General features: G+C 38.3%; 1 protein-coding gene across 1 annotated transcript in view; it reads left to right on the top strand.

The window, feature by feature from the left end:
- ATP13A4 (ATPase 13A4) overlaps window positions 1-23530 on the top strand; it is a 142638-nt gene that overhangs the window by 102937 nt on the left and 16171 nt on the right. The window contains exons 19-28 of the mRNA XM_007948019.1: window positions 3410-3573; window positions 4396-4518; window positions 6396-6475; window positions 7568-7610; window positions 8001-8110; window positions 12386-12482; window positions 14309-14381; window positions 20227-20398; window positions 21129-21322; window positions 22171-22259. Of these exons, the coding sequence (XP_007946210.1) occupies window positions 3410-3573; window positions 4396-4518; window positions 6396-6475; window positions 7568-7610; window positions 8001-8110; window positions 12386-12482; window positions 14309-14381; window positions 20227-20398; window positions 21129-21322; window positions 22171-22259 (1145 nt within the window). The remainder of the gene's footprint in view (window positions 1-3409; window positions 3574-4395; window positions 4519-6395; window positions 6476-7567; window positions 7611-8000; window positions 8111-12385; window positions 12483-14308; window positions 14382-20226; window positions 20399-21128; window positions 21323-22170; window positions 22260-23530) is intronic.

The raw sequence follows: 23530 nt of genomic DNA, 5'->3' as shown, positions 1-23530 counted from the left end.
ATTTCTATTGTTCTTATATCACTCCTGAAGTTCCAAGTTTCCCTCTGGTATTATTTCCTTTCAGCCTGAAAAACTTCCTTCAGCATTTCTTTTTTTAGTTCATCTGCTGACGATAAATTACTTGAGTTTTTGTTTATCTAAGAATGTCTTTACTTCTTCTCCATTCCTGGGGGATATTTTCACTAGCTATAGGAGTTAAAATTGATAGTCCTTTTCTTTCAGCACTTTGTAAAGCTTGTTCCATTGTTTTCTGTCTTCTGTGGTTTTTGTTGATACACATATGATGTATTCAATGATTTTCCTTTATATGTAATAAATTGTTTTTCTCTAGATGCTTTTAGGATATTTTATCTTGTTTTTCAGCAGTTTGATTATGTGTCTGGGTGTAACATTGTGTTTCACCTGTTTGTCTTCATTGAATCTGCAAATTTGGATCTTTCATCAAACTTGAGAAGTTTCCTACTTTTATTTCTTCAAATATATTTTTTTCCAGATACAATCTCTTTTTGCTTTCTTTCCTTGATTCTAATGGCATGAATATAAAACCTTCTGATAACTTTGAGGTTATGTTCATTTAAAAAACTTCTTTCTATTTTTTAGATTGTATAATCTCTATTGATTTATCTTCTAGTTTACTGACTTTTTCTCCTGTCACCTCCATTCTGTTCTTGAGTCCATCCCATGAATATTTTATTTCTGGTATTATATATTTCAATTCTAAAATACCCATTTGGTTCTTTTTTGTGGTTTATATTTGTCAGTTGAGAACTTCTATCTTTCCATTTATTTAAAGAGCATATTTTGCCACAAGAAGGAGGCTTATAATAGCTGCTTTAAAACTTTTGTCTGATAATGCCAATAACTGGGTCACCTTGGGATGACATCTGTTGATTGTAGAGCTTTGGCCAAATATAAAAAGTTTTAGTATTAAGTATACTGGACATTTTGAATATTATATTGTTTGTGAAATTTTGTATGCTATTAAAATACCCCAGAGAATGTTGACTTTTTTGAAAATTTTTATTGTGATTTGGGTGAAAGGTTACAGAGCAAATTCACCTTACATACAGCAGCTCACATATACTTTGTCTCATGACATTGACTATAATTTCCTACAATGCAACAGCTCCCCTTCTATGTCCTCCCCATAGCTACCTCTTCCCTGTGTCATTCCTTCCCATGCACTCCTGTCCCCCAAGCTGTCTCCCTGTGCATACACAGGCCTTTTATTCTCCCATGATTGAGCTCTCCAAGGAATGTACCTACCTAATGTAAATGTTCAGCTCATGTGCCTGTCTTTTATTTGGGTGGAAACCACAAGAATGGGTTCAATTCAGACCCAAAAGGCAGCTAGGGGCTATAGTCTCAGTGGTTCTATCAGGCTCTATCAGACCAGCAAATGTGGTCTTTTTTTTTTTTTTAATGATTTTGAGTTTTGTTCCATATTGTTCTCCCACTCTATCCAGTATCTCCTACAAAGATCCCCTTCCAAGAGGTTGACAGTGGTAGCTGGGCACCATCTAGTTCTTCTGGTCTCATAGTCGTATAGGCTGAGGATTGTATGATGTATCATTTGCTTGGACTAATTGTTTCCATGCATCTTTGGTTTTCTTCATTATTCTTTGCTCTGGATAAGGAGAGACCTATCATTGTGTCTAGATGTCTGCTTGCAAGATCCCAGTTGATACTAGCCAAAGTAGGATGTAGAACAACATTTTTATTTAGTATGTTATGTCAATTGAGCTTGATGTCCCCTGAGACTGTGGTCCCAAGTCCCAAGTCCACAGGTACATCTACTCTCTCCCTCTGGGTGTCTGCCTATGGCCAAGAAGTGACTACAACCTCATCCCTCGTCAGCTCTACTATATACCTGGGAATTCTTACAGAACATATAAATACACTTTTAGAAACATTGTCTGCCAACCCTATACATGGTCTTAGGCACACTCCCACCTGCATAGACATACCTAATAATTCAGTCTGCCCACCCATCTATCCACCCACCCATATATCAATGTTTGCCTTCACTGACAATGCAGTACTGTATGTATAAAAGGGTTCATCTGTGTTGTCTGTACATCCCATGCACCTCTGTATGTCTTCCTCTTCCTCGATGCTACTGTGTTTATCACTCACATTTGGTACTTTGCCCTTCTCTTCACCCAAATCAATACTTGTCTCTACCTATCTAACAGTGTTCCCTCTCCTCTTCTCCCCTCCCACCCCCGGTAATCAACAAAGATAATTTCCTTCCATAAAATGTTGACTTTCTATATTATTATTACTTTAGCAATCAATCAATCACAATTTATCTTACCTATTGTAGTTGGTGGATCCAGTGTTATACTAAATTTCAAAGTTTTTACTATGCGATTTGGGTTGTCCCACATAGGGGTTAGTTTGGGTCATAAGATGTGATTTACATCTTAGTTAAGTTCTTAAAGCTTTTGTTATGCACCTTTAGGTCTATTACACACATGTACAACTCTGGGTTGAGGTTGGGACTTATATAGGTTCATATATTGAGTTAGTCCTCTTACTCAGCTCTTTCCTTCCAGGATTTCCCTCATACCCTCCAGCTCATAGGGACCCCTTTGACAGTTTCTCTGGCTAGAAAGACTAGATTTTTTTGAAGTCTTAACAGCCTGTGTGGCTTTAGAATTTGGCCCCACCCTCATGTCAAAAGTGCAAGAGAAAGGAGAAAAAAATGTGACACTCATCCATTTGTAGTTTCTTTCTCCAAGTTTTACCTCCCTTCACATATTCTGTCTGATTTTGTTGACTTTTAAGTGTACTTAGGTAGTTGATTTTTGTATTTTGTCTATAGTTTTCAGTTGTAATCTGCAGGAGAGATTGATTGTAGTGGGTTTACTCCTTTTCAGCTAGAAGTGGAACTACCAGATGCTATATTAAACCACAAGAGTTTTGCTAAACTCTTGCAAAGCTATCAACAAATGACAGAAATAGATTTGAATGTTATCTTTGTATTTTTCTTCCTGTTGTTGTTGTTGTTATATGCCGTCGAGTCGGCCCCGACTCATAGCGACCCCTCCTTGGGTTTCCGAGGCAGTATCACTATGGAAGTAGGATTGCCCAACCTTCCTTCCGAGGAGTGGCTGGGGGGTTTGAACCGCCAGACTTCTGGTTAGCAGTCAAGTGCCTTAGGCACTATGCTACCAGAGCTCCTAGTCTCTGGCAAAAAATACACTGGTAGGTCATGAAGTAATCAGATGAAAAGCAGGAAGAACCAGAAAAAGGATTATGGAATTACAGAGGGTCAGGCTCTCTATTAAGAAAATTATTTCTCTCCACAGTTAGAATAAGGTGCAGACTCCTTTCCTTGGTTTGCCAGGCCCTACATGAATTAGTTCAATTTCTTCAACCTTATTTTTGGATATCTTACTTCTAGGTGACAATCTTCAGACTGCTATAACGGTGGCCAGAAAGTCTGGGATGGTTTCTGAAAATGAGAAGGTTATTCTTATTGAGGCAAATGAACCTAGTGGATCTTCATCAGCATCTATATCTTGGAAATTAGTCGAAGAGAAGCAGCACATTGTATATGGGAATCAGGTATACCTGAGAATGGGCTTTCCACTCTATTACCTAATTTGTCTAATCGTTTTGGTGACTGAATAGGTTTGGCCAGCAGTGGTGTATAAGTGACCTAGAGTCAACATACTTCTCCAAATATATGTCTGCCACATATACACTTCATGAACTCAGTTACATCACTTTCCTATACTGTTCTCACTGAGCTAAAAGGTACAGTGTTTTTGCTAGATGCTTGAAATAATCCATTCTTTAAAACTTAAAAAAATTGTTGACTCTGTATGAGAAAGTATATAGGCAGTGGAGCTGCAAAGCTAATTCTTCATATTTCTCTTGCTTGTCAGCCTCCTCTTTGAGCTCCCTAGAAAAGACACCACTGTGTGCATTGGAAAATCAACCCATGCCTCTGGTGGGGGAAAACAAAGGTTTACTTGTTTATCTCCAGTCTTGTCAGTATTCTATCTCTATTGTGTCCTTGTGCAATGATATTAATTCTGTAAGAAAAAAAATAGTAAGTTCTCCCTTCAGAGAGAGATATGTAAAGCTTCAGGCTTTTGTATTTTACACTTGAAATATGTGAAATGTGCTCCTCTCTGGGACTCATCGAGATCAAATCAGGATGAAAACAGGACACAAGTAAGTGCTATTCTCTTATTCACTGGTGGCTGGGATAGTCAATGATTGACCCAGCAAAGAGAAAGTGTTTCTGTGAGGTATCAGGGGTGGAGTTTGACTTTTAAAGAGAGATTAGATTCTGTCTTTGTTTCCTTTCTCAGATATGTGTGTGGCCTTAACCACTCTATCCAGTGAAAGGGTCAAAACTAACTGTGTCTTGGTTTTCAGGACAATTACATTAACATCAGGGAAGAAGTCCCTGGTAATGACAGAGAAGGAAGATACCATTTTGCCCTCAGTGGAAAATCCTTTCAGATTATATGTCAACATTTCAGCAGCCTACTGCCAAAGGTAAGTTCGAAGAGAGTGCCAATCTCACAGTAAATATGCTTAAGACGTCACCTACAGAGAATGGCTCTATGTCTTCCTAAGGCTCAGCATAGATATGATAGAACTTTGAGTAGTTAGTTCTATACATTATAAGGGAGGTAGATATTTTTGCAGAAGTTGCTGTTGTCTCATTTCCTACTATATTTGAAATAAGTAAACTTGATTAGCCAATGTTCTGCTACCTACCAGACTGAAGTGTCAGTGATTTTTCAAATCATAAGGATTGTTTTGGGTAGAGGAATTATAGTATAAGGAAAATTCTGCAGTTATTCAGAAGGCAGGTCAAGAATAGAAGAACTCTTTTTTTTTAAATGCATTTTACTGAAATATAATTTATGTACGGTGAAATACACAAAACTAAAGTGACATGGGTCAATGCATTTTTTTTTTTTTTTTGGCAGGGTTCCCTCCACTCCCCTCCCACCCATGGCAACCAACAAAATTTCCCTCCATATATAAACCTTTCCTTGACCCTCCACAACAAAGAACTAATATTTTATTTGTCCTTCTGTGATTGACTTATTTCACTCTGCATAATGTCTTCCAAGTCCATCCATATCATGTAGTGTTTTGCCGACTGTACATTATTCTTTAGTGCTGCATAGCATTCCAGTATGTGTATGTGCCACAGTTAGTCATCCACACTTCCAATGATGGGCATGTATGTTGTTTCCATCTTTTTGCTATTGTAAATAGTGCTGCAATGAACATGAGCATGCATATATCTGTTCCTGTCTGGCTCTCACCTCTCTAGGAGATATATCTAGTAATGGGATTGCTGGGTCAAAAGGTATCTCCAATTCCAGCTTTCTAAGAATGACCATACTGCTTTCCACAGTGGTTGTATCACTTCACAGTCCCACCAGCAGTCTATGAGAGTCCCAATCTCTCCATATCCCTGCCAACATTTGTTATTTTCTGTCTCATTGAACCTTGCCATCAGTGGTGGGGTGAGACGGTATCTCGTTGTTTTGATTTGCATCTCTCTGATCTGTTTGGTTTATAATAGAGGACTACTATACTAAGCAGGGTCAAAATTAAAACTTTTCTGATGAAGAACAAACCTGTAATGGGAACACGTAAGTTAGATGTATACATAACATATGAACAAACTAGAGAAGGGTTATGTTTAGTGCAACCTGAAGAGAAATTTGTTATTTAATTTCTCATCATTTTAGGTACTGTGTAAGAAAAGAAGAGTAAATATTTTGAGACTGAGTAGAGAACACAGATACAAAACACAAAAGGATTTAGACTCTATAGGATGAGCTTAGATAGAGGGTGCTAGTTACTGGTTTTCATACACCCAAACCATTGATGTTTCACAGACCAAATTAAGTTTGAGATATTAGCTTAGTTTCACAGTTGGTTGAATTCAGATTGTATGGTTAAGTCACAGATCACAAATAGTTACTATTTCACCATTGGCTGAATGATTTTCCAAGAAACAGTTGCCTCCTTTCCATCTTTTGGGATCCTGATGCTTGCTTGCTACCTTGCATTTTGGCACACTCTACTTGTTCAAGGTTCCAGGAAGCCCAGGATTTTTTAGGACCATATTCCTCTTGGTAGCTGAACCAAGTTCCTTTAGGTCTCTATTTCCATCAAACAGCTTATTAAGCAGTCATCTTTACTGATTTGTGGTCTTCACGGATCACTTAGCTGATGACTGAAGTCTCAATGACCTATCTTAAGAACCAAAGGAGTGCTCCTTTTAAACAGACTTTTTTTCCTGTTCCTGGGTATCATCATCAAGCCTGTGTTCTGAGTGTTATCATTTTTTTTCATGCGTGATCAGCTCATATGATAAAAATTTTTATTTTTTGGGTTCCTTACAGATACTGATTAATGGGACCATCTTTGCAAGAATGTCTCCTGGGCAGAAATCCAGTCTAGTGGAAGAATTTCAGAAACTGGAGTAGGTTCTTTACCAATTCAGGTGGAGTGAACTGCATGGAGGCATGGCAGTCAGGGGAGAGGCAGAGGTATAGGGAAGTCATTCAGTTTGGCTAGGGCACCGGGCACTTACCTGGGTTGATGAGAATCATCTGGGGACCTTTTTAAAAAATCCAACATCAGAACCCCACCTTCCAGAGATTCTGATTCAATTGTTCAATATGGGGCTTGGACCTTAGCATGTTTTTCAAAGCTCCTCAGATTGCTCCATTTTGCATCCAAAGTTGAGAACCACTGGACTAAACCACAAGAAATGTGGTGAGAAATAAGTTCAAAAAGTAGTTGAGCTCAGATACTGGAGACATATGAGCATTTGGACTTTATTTCTATAAGCTGTCATCATTACAGTTATGATATAGGATTATTAATGTGACAAAAGATTTATATAACCCTCAAATATTTAGATATTCTTATGCCAAAGCACCCTTTCCATCCAAACTCAGAAAAAAAAAAAAAAAAAAAAAATCCTTCTTTGCCAGCACAGAGGGTCTCCATTTTTAGACACAATGGGAAGTTCAAATAAAGTACCTATCATTTGGGCCCTTTCATTAATTGTTAATGGAACTCCATATAGTATCATAGGCTTTTTCTGCTTCTGGCTCTTCATCACATCTGTACACCTTTGCCTACATCCTCTAATCACTTGACTCATTTATTAGGCAAGCTTCCGGATTCAGAAAGTCCTGTCTTCTCACTATAGTTGAAAACCTAAAGAGTAAGCTTTGTTGTTGTTAGTTGCCATCAAGTCAATTCTGACTCATGGCGACCGCATGTGTATCAGAGTAGGAAGGTATTTCACAGGGTTTCCAGTGGTTGAGTTTTGGAAGGAGATCACCAGTCCTTTCTTCTGAGGCATATCTGGGTGGACTTGAACCTCTAGCCCTTCAGTTAGCAGCTGAGCATGTTAACTATTTGCACCCTCCCTTAAAATAAGTGATGTGTTTGAGTCTTAAGTAATGAAGACTTTTTCAATTTCAATTTCCCTTTTCAATTAGGGAAATTAGCTGGTAAGTTTGCTTTGATATCCTTTGCAATTGACATGGTTCTCTTTTAGTTACTTTGTAGGCATGTGTGGTGATGGAGCCAATGACTGTGGGGTAAGTAGCTGCCAGTGTGGGGGGCCATAGTATTGGTCAATTATATTTGTCTGGGGACCTTCAAAGGTAATATCTTCTGGGATATACACCATCACCAGTGCTCTTGATGGGCAAAATCATGCTGAGGGAGTTGGGAGGCATTTGACCAGTCACTCAAAGACTCAGTGGTCAGTAGAGACTAAACAGAATAGAGTTTGGTTCCAGAGTTTTCACTTCTTTGATTAGATGTCCTAATGCCGTGTCTTCCTCTAGCAGCAGCCAGAACAAAGACATATCATCTCATATCTGGTGCTTTGGTCCACAGTTACCATGCATGGAGCTTAGCTAGCTTTTACTACAGGGCCTCAGTGGAGACATATGTGAGGCTATTATTTGACTGTTTGCTTTCAGGCTTTGAAAATGGCTCATGTGGGCATCTCTCTGTCAGAGCAGGAAGCATCTGTGGCCTCACCTTTCACCTCCAAAACTCCAAACATTGAGTGTGTACCCCATCTTATCAAGTAAGTAGGCACTTTCCCTCAGCATTGTTTTAGCTTTCAGAGCCAAACCATATTGTCTTACCTGGAAAAGACCAGGGAATCCTTGATTGTATCCCAGGGCTGAGAAAAAGCTTTGTAGTGGAATGCAGTCAAAACATTCTGCCGTCAAATGGATTCACTAAGAGTTGCAAGTAAAATTGTGAGAGCAGTGACATGTCCAATGAAAGTCACTGATTAGGTAATTTTTAGAAGATTGGAATGTGGAATTTATTCCTGCTTTGATCCTTCCTCTTGTATATTTATCTACTTTTTATTGTTTCTCCTTAGATCTTGGAAATTGAGAGAAACCTTCTTTCCCCCACTTGCCTTCTTTCCCCATGCCTCTTTATGCTTCCTTATATGTCTTTGAATTATCCTTCCCATCACTAGTTTTCAAGATATTTCTTCGTCTTTGCTGTTCCCACTAAAATTCCCCTTGCTTCTTATTTTCTTTCCCCAGACATGCTGCATTTTATTTGAATGATAGTTAGCAATGTGTATAATCTTGGTTATTGTAATAACTAGCACATGTATGTACTTTATGAAGGACTTTAATGCCTATTATCTTATACTTTAAGACAGCTTGGAAATGTAGAATGGCTATTATTTGTTGTACAAATAAAGCAGTTGAGGCTTAGAGAACTTAACTCATGTGCCCAAGATCACTCAAAAGCAGCAGGCAAGGAAATAAACAATGTATTTGCATAGGGCAAATCTGCTACAAAAGACCTCCTGAAAGTTGGAATTGACTCAATGGTTGTTCGTTTTGGGGGAAGCTTAAGTATTTCAGCATTCTGCTACTAACCGAAATGTTGGAAGTTTGAATGTATCCAGAGGAACTTTTGAAGAAAGTCCTGGTAATCACCTTCTATAGTTAGTGAACTAGAATTCATTTTGTTTAAATGCATTTTCTGTAAAAATATCATATTCTTTTACCACCTTGAAGTAATTATTCGGCTAGCTTTCTAAATTTTTTAATTTATTCATGCATTCAATAGTTGAGCAGGCACTCAGTGCCAGGCAATGTTGGAAGAACTGGGGCCCTAGGAGCAAGTAGAAAAAACAAAAAAACAAAACACACACACCCTAATCTCATGAAGCTTTCTTTTGGTGAAGGCAGTCAGGCAATTAGCAAGTACAGAGATAAACAAAGGTAACAGTTATGATTCTGTACTTCTCAAGCTGAAATAATTGAAGAAAAATTCAAGCCTTAAGTTGCAATATTGAAGGATTCTATGGGGAAAATATTGAACTATGCAGGAAGCATCTAAAGAAGATGGAAGGAATACATTGTCACGGAACCAAATAGAATTGGCTAACTTTTCACCATTTCAGTCGGTAACATGATTGATAACCATTGGCATCGAAGGAAGAAGTCCAAGCTACACTGAAGGCACTGGTGAAAAATAAAGCTGCAGGATTTGATGGAATCCCAATTGAAATGTTTCAACAAATGGATGCAACGTTGGACATGCTCACTTGTCTATGCCAAGAAATTTGGAAGAGAGCTAACTGGCCAAACAGCTGGAAGAGGTTCATATTTATGCCCATTCCAAAGCCAGGGGGATCCAGCAGAATGTGGAAATTATTGAATGATATCATTAGTATCACATGCAAGTAAAATTTTGCTGGAGATAACTGAAAAATAGTTGCAGCAGTACATTGACAGGGAACTCCCAGAAATTTTAGCCAGATTCGGTAGAGGACTTTAAACTAGGGAAATCATTACTGATGTTAGAAGGATCTTGGTTGAAAGCAAAGAATACCAGAAAGATGTTTATGTGCGTTTCATTGACTATGCAAAGGCATCTGACTGTGTGGAGCATAGCAAATTATGGATAACATTGGGAAGAATGGGAATTCCAGAGCAATTAATTGTGTTCATGTGGAACCTGTACATCAACCAAGACAGTTACTCAGAAGGAACAAAGGAATACTGTGTGGAAAGATGTGCATCAGGATTTTATCCTTTCACAATACTTATTCAATCTGTATGCTAAGCAAATAATGCAAGAAGCTGGGCTATATGAAAAAGAATGAGACATCTGGATTGAGGAAGACTCATTACCAAGCTGCAATATGCAGATGATACAACATTGTTGAAAGTAAAGATGACTAAAAGTATTTACTGAAGAAGGTGAAAGAGCAGAGCCTTCAGTATGGATTACATATCAAATAAAGAAACCAAAAACCCTCACAACTAGACCAATAAGCAACATCACGATAAAATGAGAAAAGATTGAAGTTGTCATGGGTTTGATTTTACTTGGAATGAAAATCAATGCCCATGGAAGCAGCAGGCAAGGAATTAAACAATGCATTTGCATAGGGCAAATCTGCTACAAAAGACCTCTTGAAAGTTGGAATTGACTCAATGATGGTTCATTTTGGGGGGAAGCTCAAATATTTCAGCATTCTGCTACTAACCAAAATGTTGGAAGTTTGAATGTACCCAGAGGAAATTTTGAAGGAAGTTCTGGTAATCACCTTGCTAAAAATTCAGCCACTGAAAACAATATAGGGCACAGTTCTATTCAAACACACTTGAGGTTGCCATGAGATGGAGTTGACTCTACAGCAACTGGTATGTAACAAGGAAACACAAAAATGTATGATGTCAAAGGTAGTAAGATGACCTGGGAGAGGAGCTTGCTGTTTAATGTGGGGTGATATGGGAAAGCCTCTCTAAGGAGGTGAGGAATGAGAAGGAACTAATTAACTGTCTTCTAGGCAGAGTGTATTGCAGTAACAAAGTCCTGATATTGGAAAAATCTTGTCTTGAGAATCAGATTTTGCAACCCCAGGAACTTATTATGACCACGTTGCTGTTGTTGTGTGTCCTTAAGTCAATTCTGACTCATACAGACCTTATAGGATAGAGTAGAACTACCCCAGGGAGTTTCCTAGGCTGTAATCTTTATGAGAGATGATCACCAGGTCTTTTCTCCTGTGAAGATCTTTTCTCCTGTGTTTGAACCACCTGGTGTGTTTGAACTACCAACCTTTAGGTTAGCAGCTCAGCACTTAACCATTGCATCTCTAGGGCTCTTTATTATGACCACAAGTAAATCTAAACTTAATTTCTTTTCCAAATGAAATAGATAAAAGTGGTATTTTATAAGTAATTTATTTTATGCTTTATACGTGTACTAGTTAATCAATAAGAACAAAAATTTGCATAGTTTTAGTTTCAAAAACACACACACAAACATAAAACAATTGGCATGGGGTCAGTTCTGACTCATGGCAGCCCCATGTGTGTCCGAGTAGAACTGTGCTCCGTAGGCCTTTCAATGACAGATTTTTCAGAAATAGATCACCAGGTCTTTCTCCTGAGACAATTCTGGGTGGACTCCAACCTCTAATGTTTTGGTTAGCAGCTGAGCATGTTAACGACTTGCACCACCAATTTTTAGTTTCCAATCTCTTTAAATTTATATGACTCATTTGAGTATGCATGTTGTTTTTAGCATAGTTTTAGAAATGTTGTTGCTGTTGTTATGTACCATCGAGTTGGACCTGACTCATAGCGACCTCTCCTTGGGTTTCTGAGACGGTATCACTATGGAAGTAGATTACCCAACCTTCTTTCTGAGGAGTAGCTTGTGGGTAGTGAGCACAAAGTGATATCTGAATCAAGTGCTTGCTAAACTCCTGAAACATGTGCATGAAAATCTCAAACTTGCAATCTTATTTAAATCCCTTAGTTCACAGATGGAAAAACATTGACTAAAAGAGGGAAACCAAATAAACTCAAACTCACTGCTGTTGAGTCAGATACGACTCATAGTGACCCCTCCTTGGGTTTCCCAGACGGTATCACTACGGAAGTAGATCGCTCAATCTTCCTTCTAAGGAGTGGCTGGTGGGGTTGAACAACCCACCCTCTGGTTAGGAGTCAAAGGCCTTAGGCATTACACCACCATAGCACCTAAAAAGAGGGAAATGATCTAAGTTACACTGTTGAATAGCGACAAAATCTGGGAATAGCTCCTAGGTTCCATGACTGAGTTCAGGAGCTGAAATCATGTCCACAGAGAGGACAAAAGTAACTTTAAATGTGGGTTCCATAGCTGGATCAAGGTCTATGAAAACTGGCCTGGAATTGATCTTCCCTGAAAACCTAGCTACTCCCACTGTCTCAAGGCTGTCCAGTCTGTCAGACAAATATTTGAACAATTAGACTTTTAATTTCTTTCCTCCTCAGCTCAGCTGAATGGCCCAGAGCAACTGACCTCATTTCTTTTCTTTATGCAGGGAAGGACGTGCAGCTCTCGTGACCTCATTTTGTATGTTTAAGTACATGGCTCTGTACAGCATGATTCAGTATGTTGGTGTTCTGCTGCTCTACTGGGTATGACTTGCGACCTAGCCTCTTGGTTAGTGAGAAGTAAAACCAGTGTAGGTGCACTCTCAGTTTGCAATACCTCTAAATGAGAGAATGTAAATAGGGTAATCGAGAACCAACAGCCCCTCTAGAAGTATTTTCCACAGTAAATCAGAAATAGACAAATGTGCATGAGCAAGTTTGTTAATGTCAATTCTCTATCTTTTTGACCTACCATCCTTTCATCCAGTGGTATCTGAGGATCAGGACTGTACACAACACTGCCTCTCTCCTGGCCACTTCCACCTGTCAAATTGGTACAACATCTCTACCTTTACAATTCCAGGGTGATTCTACCATAGCATACCATTCATTAAGGAGATGATTCTCTGCAGTGGTGTGTTGGTAAATAGTATTTTCATCATATAGATGCAATAGATGTAAACAATCTCAAGAGTGTCTCAAGAGCATAACCAAAAAAAAAAAAAAAAAAAGCAAACTCACTGCTGTTGAGTCAGATCTGACTCATAGCAACCCCTCCTTGGGTTTCTGAGACAGTATCACTATGGAAGTAGATTGCCCAACCTTTGAGGAGTGGCTTTGAACCACCAGCCTTCTGGTTAGCAGTCAAGTGCCTTAGGCACTATGCCACCAGAGCTCCTCTCAGGAGTATAAGTAACAGTAAAATATAGTAAAATTATTAGGAAGACAGTTTTGAGTATCTATTACCTTTGTTTTTAACACAGTTTATTTAATGGCAAGTTTGTGTAACTTATTTATTTTTATAATGACTGGGTTTAACAACTGGCACATGAAATTCCTGAAACTTTAGCTGTGTACTCCCCTGAGCCAGTTCAAAGCAGGCTCCAGTACACCATGATTCCCTGCATATGGGGATTTGAAAATTCACATATCATATCACAAACAATACAAGTCTTGTGATGGCTTTTAGTATTCAACAAGATATAATGGTGAAAAAACATGCCTCTTGTTTGTGAACCCAGCATGTGGGCTTACTTCATTAATTATCAGAGAGTTCTTCAAAAAGGATATTTTATTGACGCTGAGCTTGTCATCTAGTTTCATCTCTACTTAACATTGCCTCTTGATCTGAGATTAAGAGTTTTAGCTCTGTTGTTTTTAGACTGCTGCTGTCTTTTCTAACTCACCAATAAATGGCTTGGAAGAGTTCAGGTCATTTATGGAAATTTGGATCTATTTTGGAATCCCAGTAACTCATTATGCTTAAAAGTGCAATTAAACATGAGATTTCATTCTCTCTCTTCCCACTAAGGGGTGGGGAGTAGAGGTGGGGGAGGTGGTGAGAAAAGTCTACTTAAAATCAGTAAGACCTGAACACATTTTCTCCTAAGGTATCAATCAGTGCTTTGTGACATCAAGTCTATTGCCACCTGGGAATGTAAATAATGGGTTCTGTTATTTTAATTTTCCCTCTGGTAAAATTTAGATAAGATCGCTTACCTGTTACTTGTACTACTAGGAATGCACTTTTACTGCTCCAGACCAAACCCCAAGTTTTCTACGTCAAAGTAGAAGAGAGAGCAAAGATGAATCTAGCAGAGCAAATGTTGTCCTCAACAAAGGATCATCCTGATGCACAAATGACCAGTCAAGAAAGCACTCCTGCTTGGTGACCCTCCTGCTCCCTGAGGGCTTCACATGCTTGGCTTTGAGAAATGCCATCAATATGGCCCCTTACCACCCCAAAGAGGCCCTGGCCACACCATCTCTTTGGCACTTTGTTAGAAAAGTCTTATGTGGCAAATGAATGCAATTGATGTCAGACTTCAGAAAGTAAAATAACTTTCTCGAGCTTTTCTTTTTCTTTTCAGGAGACAAACAGCCTTTCAAACTACCAGTTTCTGTTCCAGGATTTGGCCATTACAACTCTTATTGGTATAACAAGTAAGACGTTTAAACTACTTTCTTCCCAGAGGTACTCCCCTCGGCTTGCTTCCCCTGTGCCCCAGAAGGGTTCTTCTACCAGGAGGGGTGGCAGCAGCAGCAGCTGCAGCAACGGTCATATGCTTATTCCTGAGGGTATAGACAAAGAGAGAAAATGGAGTCCTCACTTTTAAGTGTTGACAGATGGTATTATTAAAGGAAAAGCTGGCTTGCTCTTTTGTTGTTTCCTACAAAATATAGAGCTTTCATAATGGTCACTAAACATTTAAAAATTAAAAGTACCTTGAAAACCAAGAAAGGTGACCTCAGTCTGCTTTTAGGTATAGTTATAATTAAATGTACCCAGTTTGTAGAAACTGAATAGCTTTTATGTTTTCATCTCCAAATCCTAGCTGCTTGGAATTTAGAATAGAGCTTAAGGACAATCTTGAGAGTATACTGCTTCCATCCACCACTTTCTAACTAATATATGAATCATCTCCCCAGTTTCCCTGATAAGGAATTTCTTCACACACACCCATCAACCAGCATCTTTACCCATATTGTTTTCTCTCTGTTAATACATAAATGCAACAATTCCACTTGTACTTTGCATCCTATTTCCTCCCACCTTCTCATTGACTTTGTTCATTAATAACCTCTTCCTCCATTATCATCAGCTTTTCTCTTATCTATTGAAGTATTCCCATCAGCATCTAGTATCTTCTTTTTTAAACAATTCTTTGACTCTAAATCTTCCACTAGCTACAAATGCCATTATTCTGAAATTTCCCAAATAGTGGTTGCATGCATTCACTTTTTCCTCTTCCCATCTCTAATTCTATTAATTCTATTGTCATTTCATTTTAGTCAGTCTTCTGTTCCAACTACTAGAGATGCAGTCAAGTTCTAATATATGACAGCATGAATCTGGGTGCTGGGCCTATGCTGTTGTTTATTAGGACTCAGCGGTGTGCTAACAAATGATTAACAAATGGTTCTATTAAAAATTCATGTGTGTATGTTGGGAGATACAAATGATTAAGCACTTGACTACTAGCAAAATGGCTGATGGTTCAAACTTACTGAGAGTTGCCTTGGAAGAAAGGCCTGATGAACTGCTTTTGAATGATTGCTGCTTTGAAAACCCCATGGTGCAATTCATGGAGTCATCATGAGTTAGAATTGACTTGGCTGTACCTACCAGCAAAAAACATTATAAATGTGCCCAAACTAAGAATGTGTAGTAAGCAATTTGCAAATAATAACAAAGGATACAGTACTCTTTATTGCAAATTCCATTTAGCCAATTGATTCTTACACAATGCTTGCCCTTGTATCCATGGTCAGCCTAAGGCTGCAACTGATGACTGAATTAGTTCCAACATAAGTGTTGGTTGATATTTTCCTTTACCTTAACTGGTAAGATAAAAGTAAAACTACTAAAATTAGTGTCAGAACTTCATTCTTTCACCAATGGTGTGAGCAACTTCTTTCTGAATCGAGTATTAGTTTTCAGATGCTGGAAGAATATTTTCTCATTTTTCTTTTATTATTCATGATGTAATGGCTACCAATGTGACACAGTTTTAAATTTCATCCACATGATTAACTTCAAGAGCATTAACAATACTAAAATGTAGTAAACTAATTACAAAGTAATCATTTTTGAATATTCATTACTTTTATTTTTAATGTATTTACTTAATTGCAAGTTTACATAATTTATTTTTAATAATAGTTGTGCTTAGCTTCTTGTTTGATTAAACAACTGGCTCTTGCAAGCCAGTATGAACCAGCTGCAGCAACCACTGACTAGAAAGGAAACACTTTAAGAAGGTGTCAGTCTTTAACAGCCTCTGCTACATGCCTTGTGGACTTGCTTTCACACTATTTCCTCATACATCTTCTCATAATAATCCTAACAGCTACCTTGCCAACACATCACTTTTAAAAAATTGTTCAGAAGCTCAGCTTTTGAGAATGTGCTCAGGGAGAGCAACAGCTATCTGCATTTCAGCTGCCCCCTCACTGACACTGCTGTTGTGAACTCCATCAGTGACATCCTTACTATCAACAGCAATGACCACATCTCTCTCATTGTACTCAAGTCTCTCAATAGCAGTATCCTTCAAAAGCTTTCTTCGATTGGCTTTTGTGATACCACACTCCTGAATTAACTACCACTTCAAAGAATACACCTTCACAATTGCCTTTGCGGGTTCTTGCTCCTTTACCTGTCATCTAACTTTTATAATATTCCAAGGCTCATTCTTGGGTTCTATTCTCTTTTCAATCTATACCATTCCTCTATATGATGTCAACAAGTCCTGTGGCTTTATTACTATCTATATGCTGTTCATTCGAACAGAACAAGGGGATACTATATGGTTTAAAATCAGAAAAGGAGTGCATCAGGGTTGTATCCTTTCACCATACTTATTCAATCTGTATGCTGAGCAAATAATCTGAGAAGCTGGGCTATATGAAGAAGAGCATGGCATCAGGATTGGAGGAAGACTCATTAACAACCTGCGATATACAGACGATGCAACTTTGCTTGCTGAAAGTGAGAATGACTTGAAGCACTTACTGATGAAGATTAAAGACTACAGTCTGCCATATGGATTACATTTCAACGTAAAGAAAATGAAAACCCTCACAATTGGACCAATAAGCAGCATCATGATAAATGGAGAAAAAACTGAATTTGCCAAAGACTTCATATTACTTGGTTCCATGATCAACACCAATGGAAGCAGCATCAGATGACATATTACACTGGACAAACCTGCTGTAAAAGACCTCTTTAAAGGGCTGAAGAGCAAAGATGTCTCTTTGAAGGCTGTTGTTGTTGTTGTTGTTATGTGCCTTCGAGTCGGCCCCGACTCATAGCGACCCCTCCTTGGGTGTCCGAGGCAGTATCACTACAAAAGTAGGATTGCCAAACCTTCCTTCCGAGGAGTGGCTGGTGGGTTTGAACCTAGGTGCACCTAACCCAAGCCATGGTATTTTCGATCACCTCATATGCATGTGAAAGCTGGACAGTAAATAAGGGCGACTCAAGAAGAGTTGATGCTTTTGAGTTGTGATGTTGGTGAAGAATGCTGAAAGGACTACAAGAAGAACTAACAAGTCTGTTCTGGAAGAAGTACAGCTGGAATGTTCTTTGGAAGATTTTGTCTCACTTGCTTTGGTCATGTTGTAAGGAGGGACCATTCTCTGGAGAAGGATATCTTGCTTGGTAAAGTGGAGGGTCAATGAAAAAGAGGAAGGCCCTCAAGAAGATGGATTGATACAGTGGTTGCAATGATGGGCTCAGTTGTAGCAAGGATTGTGAGTCTGGCATAGGACCAGACAGTGTTTCATTCTGTTGTACATAGGGTCATTATGAATCAGAGCCTACTTGATGGCACCTGACACCACTACCAACAATTTGCTGATGAGTCCCAAATTCATTATTTCTAGCCTTGATCTCTATCCTGGCCTCTAGAAGTGTGACTACTCAGCATCTTCTTTTGGTATTTAATAGGACTCAAACTTAACATGCTCAAACAGAACTCTTCATTCCACCACACCTGTTCTTTCTCCAGTTTTATACATCTCCAGATACTTAGGAAATTTAATGAATACTCAGTGCCTACTTTGTACTATGTATTATAGTGAATCAAAACAGTAAAACAGCACAAAGTAACCATTTGGAATACATCAGCAGACAAAACAAATAAAAACTTCTCTCATGGAGTTTACATTCTATTGAAATTGTACAACTATTCATCTTGTTTCTCAAGTTGAAGACCTGGAGTCATCCTTAATTTAGCCATCCTTAATTTCCCTGTTTGTTTGACTCTTTGCACCCAACACATGTGGAATTTCTATTGACTCTACCTGCAGAACGTATCTTGAATCTCTTCTTCCATCTCCAGTGTAGCCACTGTAACGAAGCAATGTCCCCTCTCTCATGAATTATTGTGAGGACTTCATGAATGATATTTTTGCTTCCACTCTTTCTGCCCACTCTCTACTCCCATTCTCCTTCACACAATGGTAAAGGAATTGTCTTAAAAATATGTTTTATTATATCATTCTCCTGCTTAAAATGCCCCAGCAGCTTCTCATTTCTGTAAGAATCCAATGTTATTGTTGTTGTTATGTGCCGTCGAGTCAGACCCGATTCATAGTGACCCCTCCTTGGGTTTCCGAGGCAATATCACTATGGAAGTAGATTGCCCAACCTTCCTTCTGAGGAGTGGCTGGTGGGTTTGAACCGCCAGCCTTCTGGTTAGCAGTCAAGTGCCTTAGGCACTATACTACCAAAGCCTTACATGATTTGGCTCTTGCTTATTTCTTAACTTCATCTCTAACCACATTGTCACTCAATTGCTTGTTCTAGCTACAATAGTCCTTCCATGTCCCCAGCAATGCCAAGCTTGTGGCTTTGCCTTTGCTATTGCCTTTGCCTAGAATATTTTGCCTTAGATCTTCAAATGGTTTTTACTTTTGCTTGTTATTCAGATCTCAGCAAAATGTGACTAACTCAGAAAGGTCACTTTAAACAGAGGCTAAACCAATTATTCTCTATGACACAACTCTGTTTTATTATTCTTTTCCTGCAGTACTTCTCACCATCTAAAATTATGACATTCATTTATGTTTTTACTTGTTTTTTGCCTGCTTCCCCTGAGTGTACACTTCAGAGAACAGATGCCTTGTCTGTCTTGATCCCAGCTACATTCCCTATACTTCTAACAGTGCCTGGCATATCAGAGGAGGTCATCAAATATTTCTTAAATAAATCTACTAAAAGAAGCCCTTTCGACAGCCCTTACTGTGAATAGAATTCTTCTTCACACAGAACTAAATCTATCTCTGTTTTTCTTTCATGCATCTCAGCTCTGCCACTTGAGATGGCACAGAATAGTCTGACTTTCCTCCCAGTGACAGTCCTTCAGATATTTGCTAACAGTTCTAACTTCTTCTGTCATAGTTCTCTTCTTCATAATGAGTATTTCCATATTTTTATTTATTTATTGCTGAATAGCTTGAATTATTTTGTTTTATGACTAATTAACATACATCCATTTATAAAAGAAAATGGAAAGCATTGCAATGTACAACAGAGAAACAATCTTCTTAATCTTTATCTCAGTTTGTTACCCAGAGAGAATCAATTAAAGCATTTTGATATCAGACAGTCCCCAACTTATGACATATTTGAGTTATGATGAACCACAGTTACAACTCTTGGTTTTTGCTTCCCCCCCACATCTTATCATTTGTAATATGTACTGCATTTTAAAAAAAGTCACTATCGAGTCGGTTCCCACTTATAGCAACCCTATAGGACAGAGTATAACTGCCCCATAGGGTTTCCAAGACTATAAATCTTTAGGGAAGCAAACTGCCTCGCTGGTTTGAACTTCTGATCTTTGGTTTAGCAGCAAAATGCCTTAACCACTGTGCCACCAGGTCTCCTTAACTATCTAAAGGTAGAAACACTTTGAATCTCCTCACATTTATTGCCAAATTATTCTGAAGAAGATTTGCATCAACGTACATTCCCACAAGCACTCTATGAGAGTGCTCCTTTTATCAAATGCTTACCTTAGCTATTAAAAATTTAATAGTTTTTGCCCTTTCGGAAGGTTAAAAAAATGGTATCTCATAGTAGTTCTGTACATTTCTTTAAGAACTTCTCATATGACCTGAGTTTGAATTCTTACATTGTTTTGTTACCTCAGTCTGTGATATACTCCAGTTTGGCCATTTCTTCAGATGTGTAGGCCCCCAAATTTACACCATCTTTTTGATGAAGAAGGTGACATTTTCCTGTTCCATCAATAAAATACTTGTATTTCTCTTATAGTGAGTCTTAATGGTGCCTACCCTAAGCTGGTGCCTTTCAGACCTGCGGGACGGCTGATCTCCCCTCCGCTACTGCTCTCTGTGATCGTCAACATTCTTCTCAGCCTGGTCATGCACATTGTTGGCTTTTTCCTAGTGCAAAGGCAGCCTTGGTATTCCCTGGAGATGCACAGGTACCATCCCAGCCCCAACTCCAGCTTTTCACATTCTAATCTCTATCAAACACCATCTGAGCAATATGAGGGAAGAAATTGTTCTCCATTTTGCCAAAGGCTTTGGCTTCCTAAGTCCCCTGGGCAATATTCCAGTGACCCCCTCTTCTCTGTAGCACAGTTTAATGGTATCATTCATTGGCACTTACCTTTGCTTGATTATAATCATCTATAATCTTCTTTTATATTTCTGTGACCATGTATTATGGTTTGCCTGGGCAGCCTCAATTTAAGGTTGATGTCCTTGTGAAATTTGTTAAGGTCTCTCTCTTTCACTTTCAAAATTGTCCCTGTTAGGTGATAAATTATATAGACACCACACATATATTATCAGAGAGCTTAAGCCACTTGTAGGTAAAGTCATGGCTTACTCATATCTTTCTCTCCCATAAAGTCTTACAAGATGCATAAAAATTTGTCCAATAAGTCTCTAAATGAACTTGTCCATCTACCTATCCATCCATTCAACCACCATTCATCCATTCATCCATCCATCCAAAATATAGGTCTATAAATGCTAGTTTCTTTCTTCTTATGTTTCCATATATTCTTTGTACTTGCTTATACATAAGCAATTATGTAAGCATTGAGTGCCTGTTACGAACATAATCTGGCATGGTGTATTGTAGATACAAAAGCTCCACAAGGGCCTATTATCTTCCTTCATTTGCTTTTTTGGTTTCCTTTTCAGTGTCTGCACAGTAAAAAATGAAAGCATCTCAGAGTTAAGCATTTCTCCAACTGCTCCAGAAAAAAATGAAAGTAATAATGCCTTCACAAGTTTTGAGAACACTACTATATGGTTCTTGGGAACAATCAACTGTATCATGGTGGCTCTTATATTCTCTAAAGGAAAACCATTTAGGCAGCCCACCTATAAAAACTGTGAGTAGAATCATATTGGATGAGGTGAGAGGTCATCAGGGAGGAGCATAGACTTGCCCAAGTCACTCAGGGAGCAGATGCAGAATCTGTATCCGTTGGAACTTGTCTCCTGTCATGGACATAAGGATCAGGATGGCATTTTATGGTTGGCAGACTGGAATGGATTCAGTCTGAAGGAGTTGTGTAGACTCAGAATTATGTAGAATCAGCCAACTATTTCCCATCTCCTTGCATTCTGGGGTGGGGAATTGTATTTGATGGAGTGGTAAGTGACCTGGTTGCCCTAAGGGGCATTTATTTGCATACCATAACTACCCCTCCAATTGTGAAAATCCAGAAGCAGAAGCTGAGAAATCAATATACTCATAAAAATGTGGTTTTTTTCAGAGAAAATTGTTTTGTCCATCTCCTTCTTAGGATGAGGAAGCCAAATGCTGACCTCTACATGATTTGTCATTAAAAATGACTTATTTACAGCCCTTATTATTTTTTTCCCCCCCAGAAAGGATTTGAGGCAGCTGGCTTTTATTAGAGACTCAGATACTTGCATGTCATCAATGCACATTTTGAAAATGGATTTTGTCAATGTTATCGAATAAATATTTTTCAGTTTTACCAAATAAAACCTATAACATGCATGTGAAAATTTCCAGTTGCCTCAAGGACATGCATAGAAATTGTAGAGGTGAGACCTATTGCATAGAAATGAGCACATTCCATCTATTATGCTGTGTTTGGATATAGAAATCAAATACAGTTAATCAGTGTTAATCTAGAATATGTCTGTCAATATTGTGACAGTCGGTACTTTGTTTTTGAAAATGATAGCTGTGTTCTTATTTCCTCAGATGTATTTGTCCTTGTGCTGGTCATACAGCTGAGTGTGTGTCTATTCATTCTATTTGCTGATATTCCAGAATTGTACAGGCGTTTGGATGTAAGTATTTTCTATGGGATATGGTGATGTTTTACTGTTATTCAACAATGACTTCAGAAAGCAGGTCACAATTGCAATTGACATGAATTCTTGACACCAATTATTCTTTTAGGATGGCAGAGTTAAAAAAGAATGCTGGATTTATCCATATATATATAATTATACATATATATATATATATATATATATATATACATATATATATAATATATATTAATTTAAGCTGGTCGGGAAACAAAATTCAGTCCAGTCTTGCTTTCCTGAGAATGGACAAACCCTTTCTAAATTATTGAACATTTTTCTTTTAAAAGATCTCCATAAGATTGGAAAATCAATTTATGTATTTTCTCTTTCAAATGTGAGAGAATTTTCCCCCTAAATATTTGTTTTTAAGCTGTTTAAAAAGATTTTACCTAGAGTAGTTCTTCTGTTAATTCTCAAATCTGTATTTATATCTTTTGTTTACCTCTTTATATATGGATTTTTTATATGTTGAGATTTAATGTGTGCAAAAATGACTTTCAAAGAGTAATTCTTTACCTTGTGACCTATTTCACATTTTATGATATTGAGATAACTTTGAAATTCTACAAGAATAAAAAATTTACATATTTAAGCAAGCAGAAAGCATACATTGCAATTCTCTAATCTATCCTACTTTTGAACCACTGCTAATGTTCTTTGTAATCCCTGAATGGTACAAATGGTTAACATGCTCAGTTGCTTACTTGAAATGTTGGGGGTTCAAATCCAGAGACACCTGAAAAAAGTTACCTGGAGATCTGCTTCCAAAAAGTCAATCATTGAAATCTCTAAGGAGGACTTTTCTGCTCTGACACACAAGGAGTTGCCATGAATTGATATTGACTTGATGACAGTGGATTATTGGTGAAGTATCCTTTACCCAAATAAAAAGAATACCAAAGAGGTGAAAGGAACCTTTTTAAAAAAGAGACAAACTCAGTGCTCTGTATACCCCTTTGCCTCTCCTCCTCAAAGATGAGTTTCATGAGGGTCAAGATCATATCTTATTCTCTAATGTGTTGTTGTTGTTGTTGTTGTTAAGTGCCGTCGAGTCGTTTCCGACTCATAGCGACCCCATGCTCAGCAGAACGAAACACTGCCCGATCCCGTGCCAGCCCCACAATCCCTGCTATACTTGAGCCCATCATCGCAGTCACCGTGTCAATCCATCTCTTTGAAGGCCTCCCCCTCTTTCATCGACCCTCCACCCTACCAAGAATGACATCCTTCTCCAGGGAATGGTCCCT

The sequence above is a fragment of the Orycteropus afer genome, unplaced genomic scaffold, assembly GCF_000298275.1.
Source record: "Orycteropus afer afer isolate SDZICR_OR568_19922 unplaced genomic scaffold, OryAfe1.0 scaffold00198, whole genome shotgun sequence".
In the NCBI taxonomy this organism is placed as follows: Eukaryota; Metazoa; Chordata; class Mammalia; order Tubulidentata; family Orycteropodidae; genus Orycteropus; species Orycteropus afer.
This window is presented reverse-complemented; position numbering and strand designations above follow the sequence as displayed.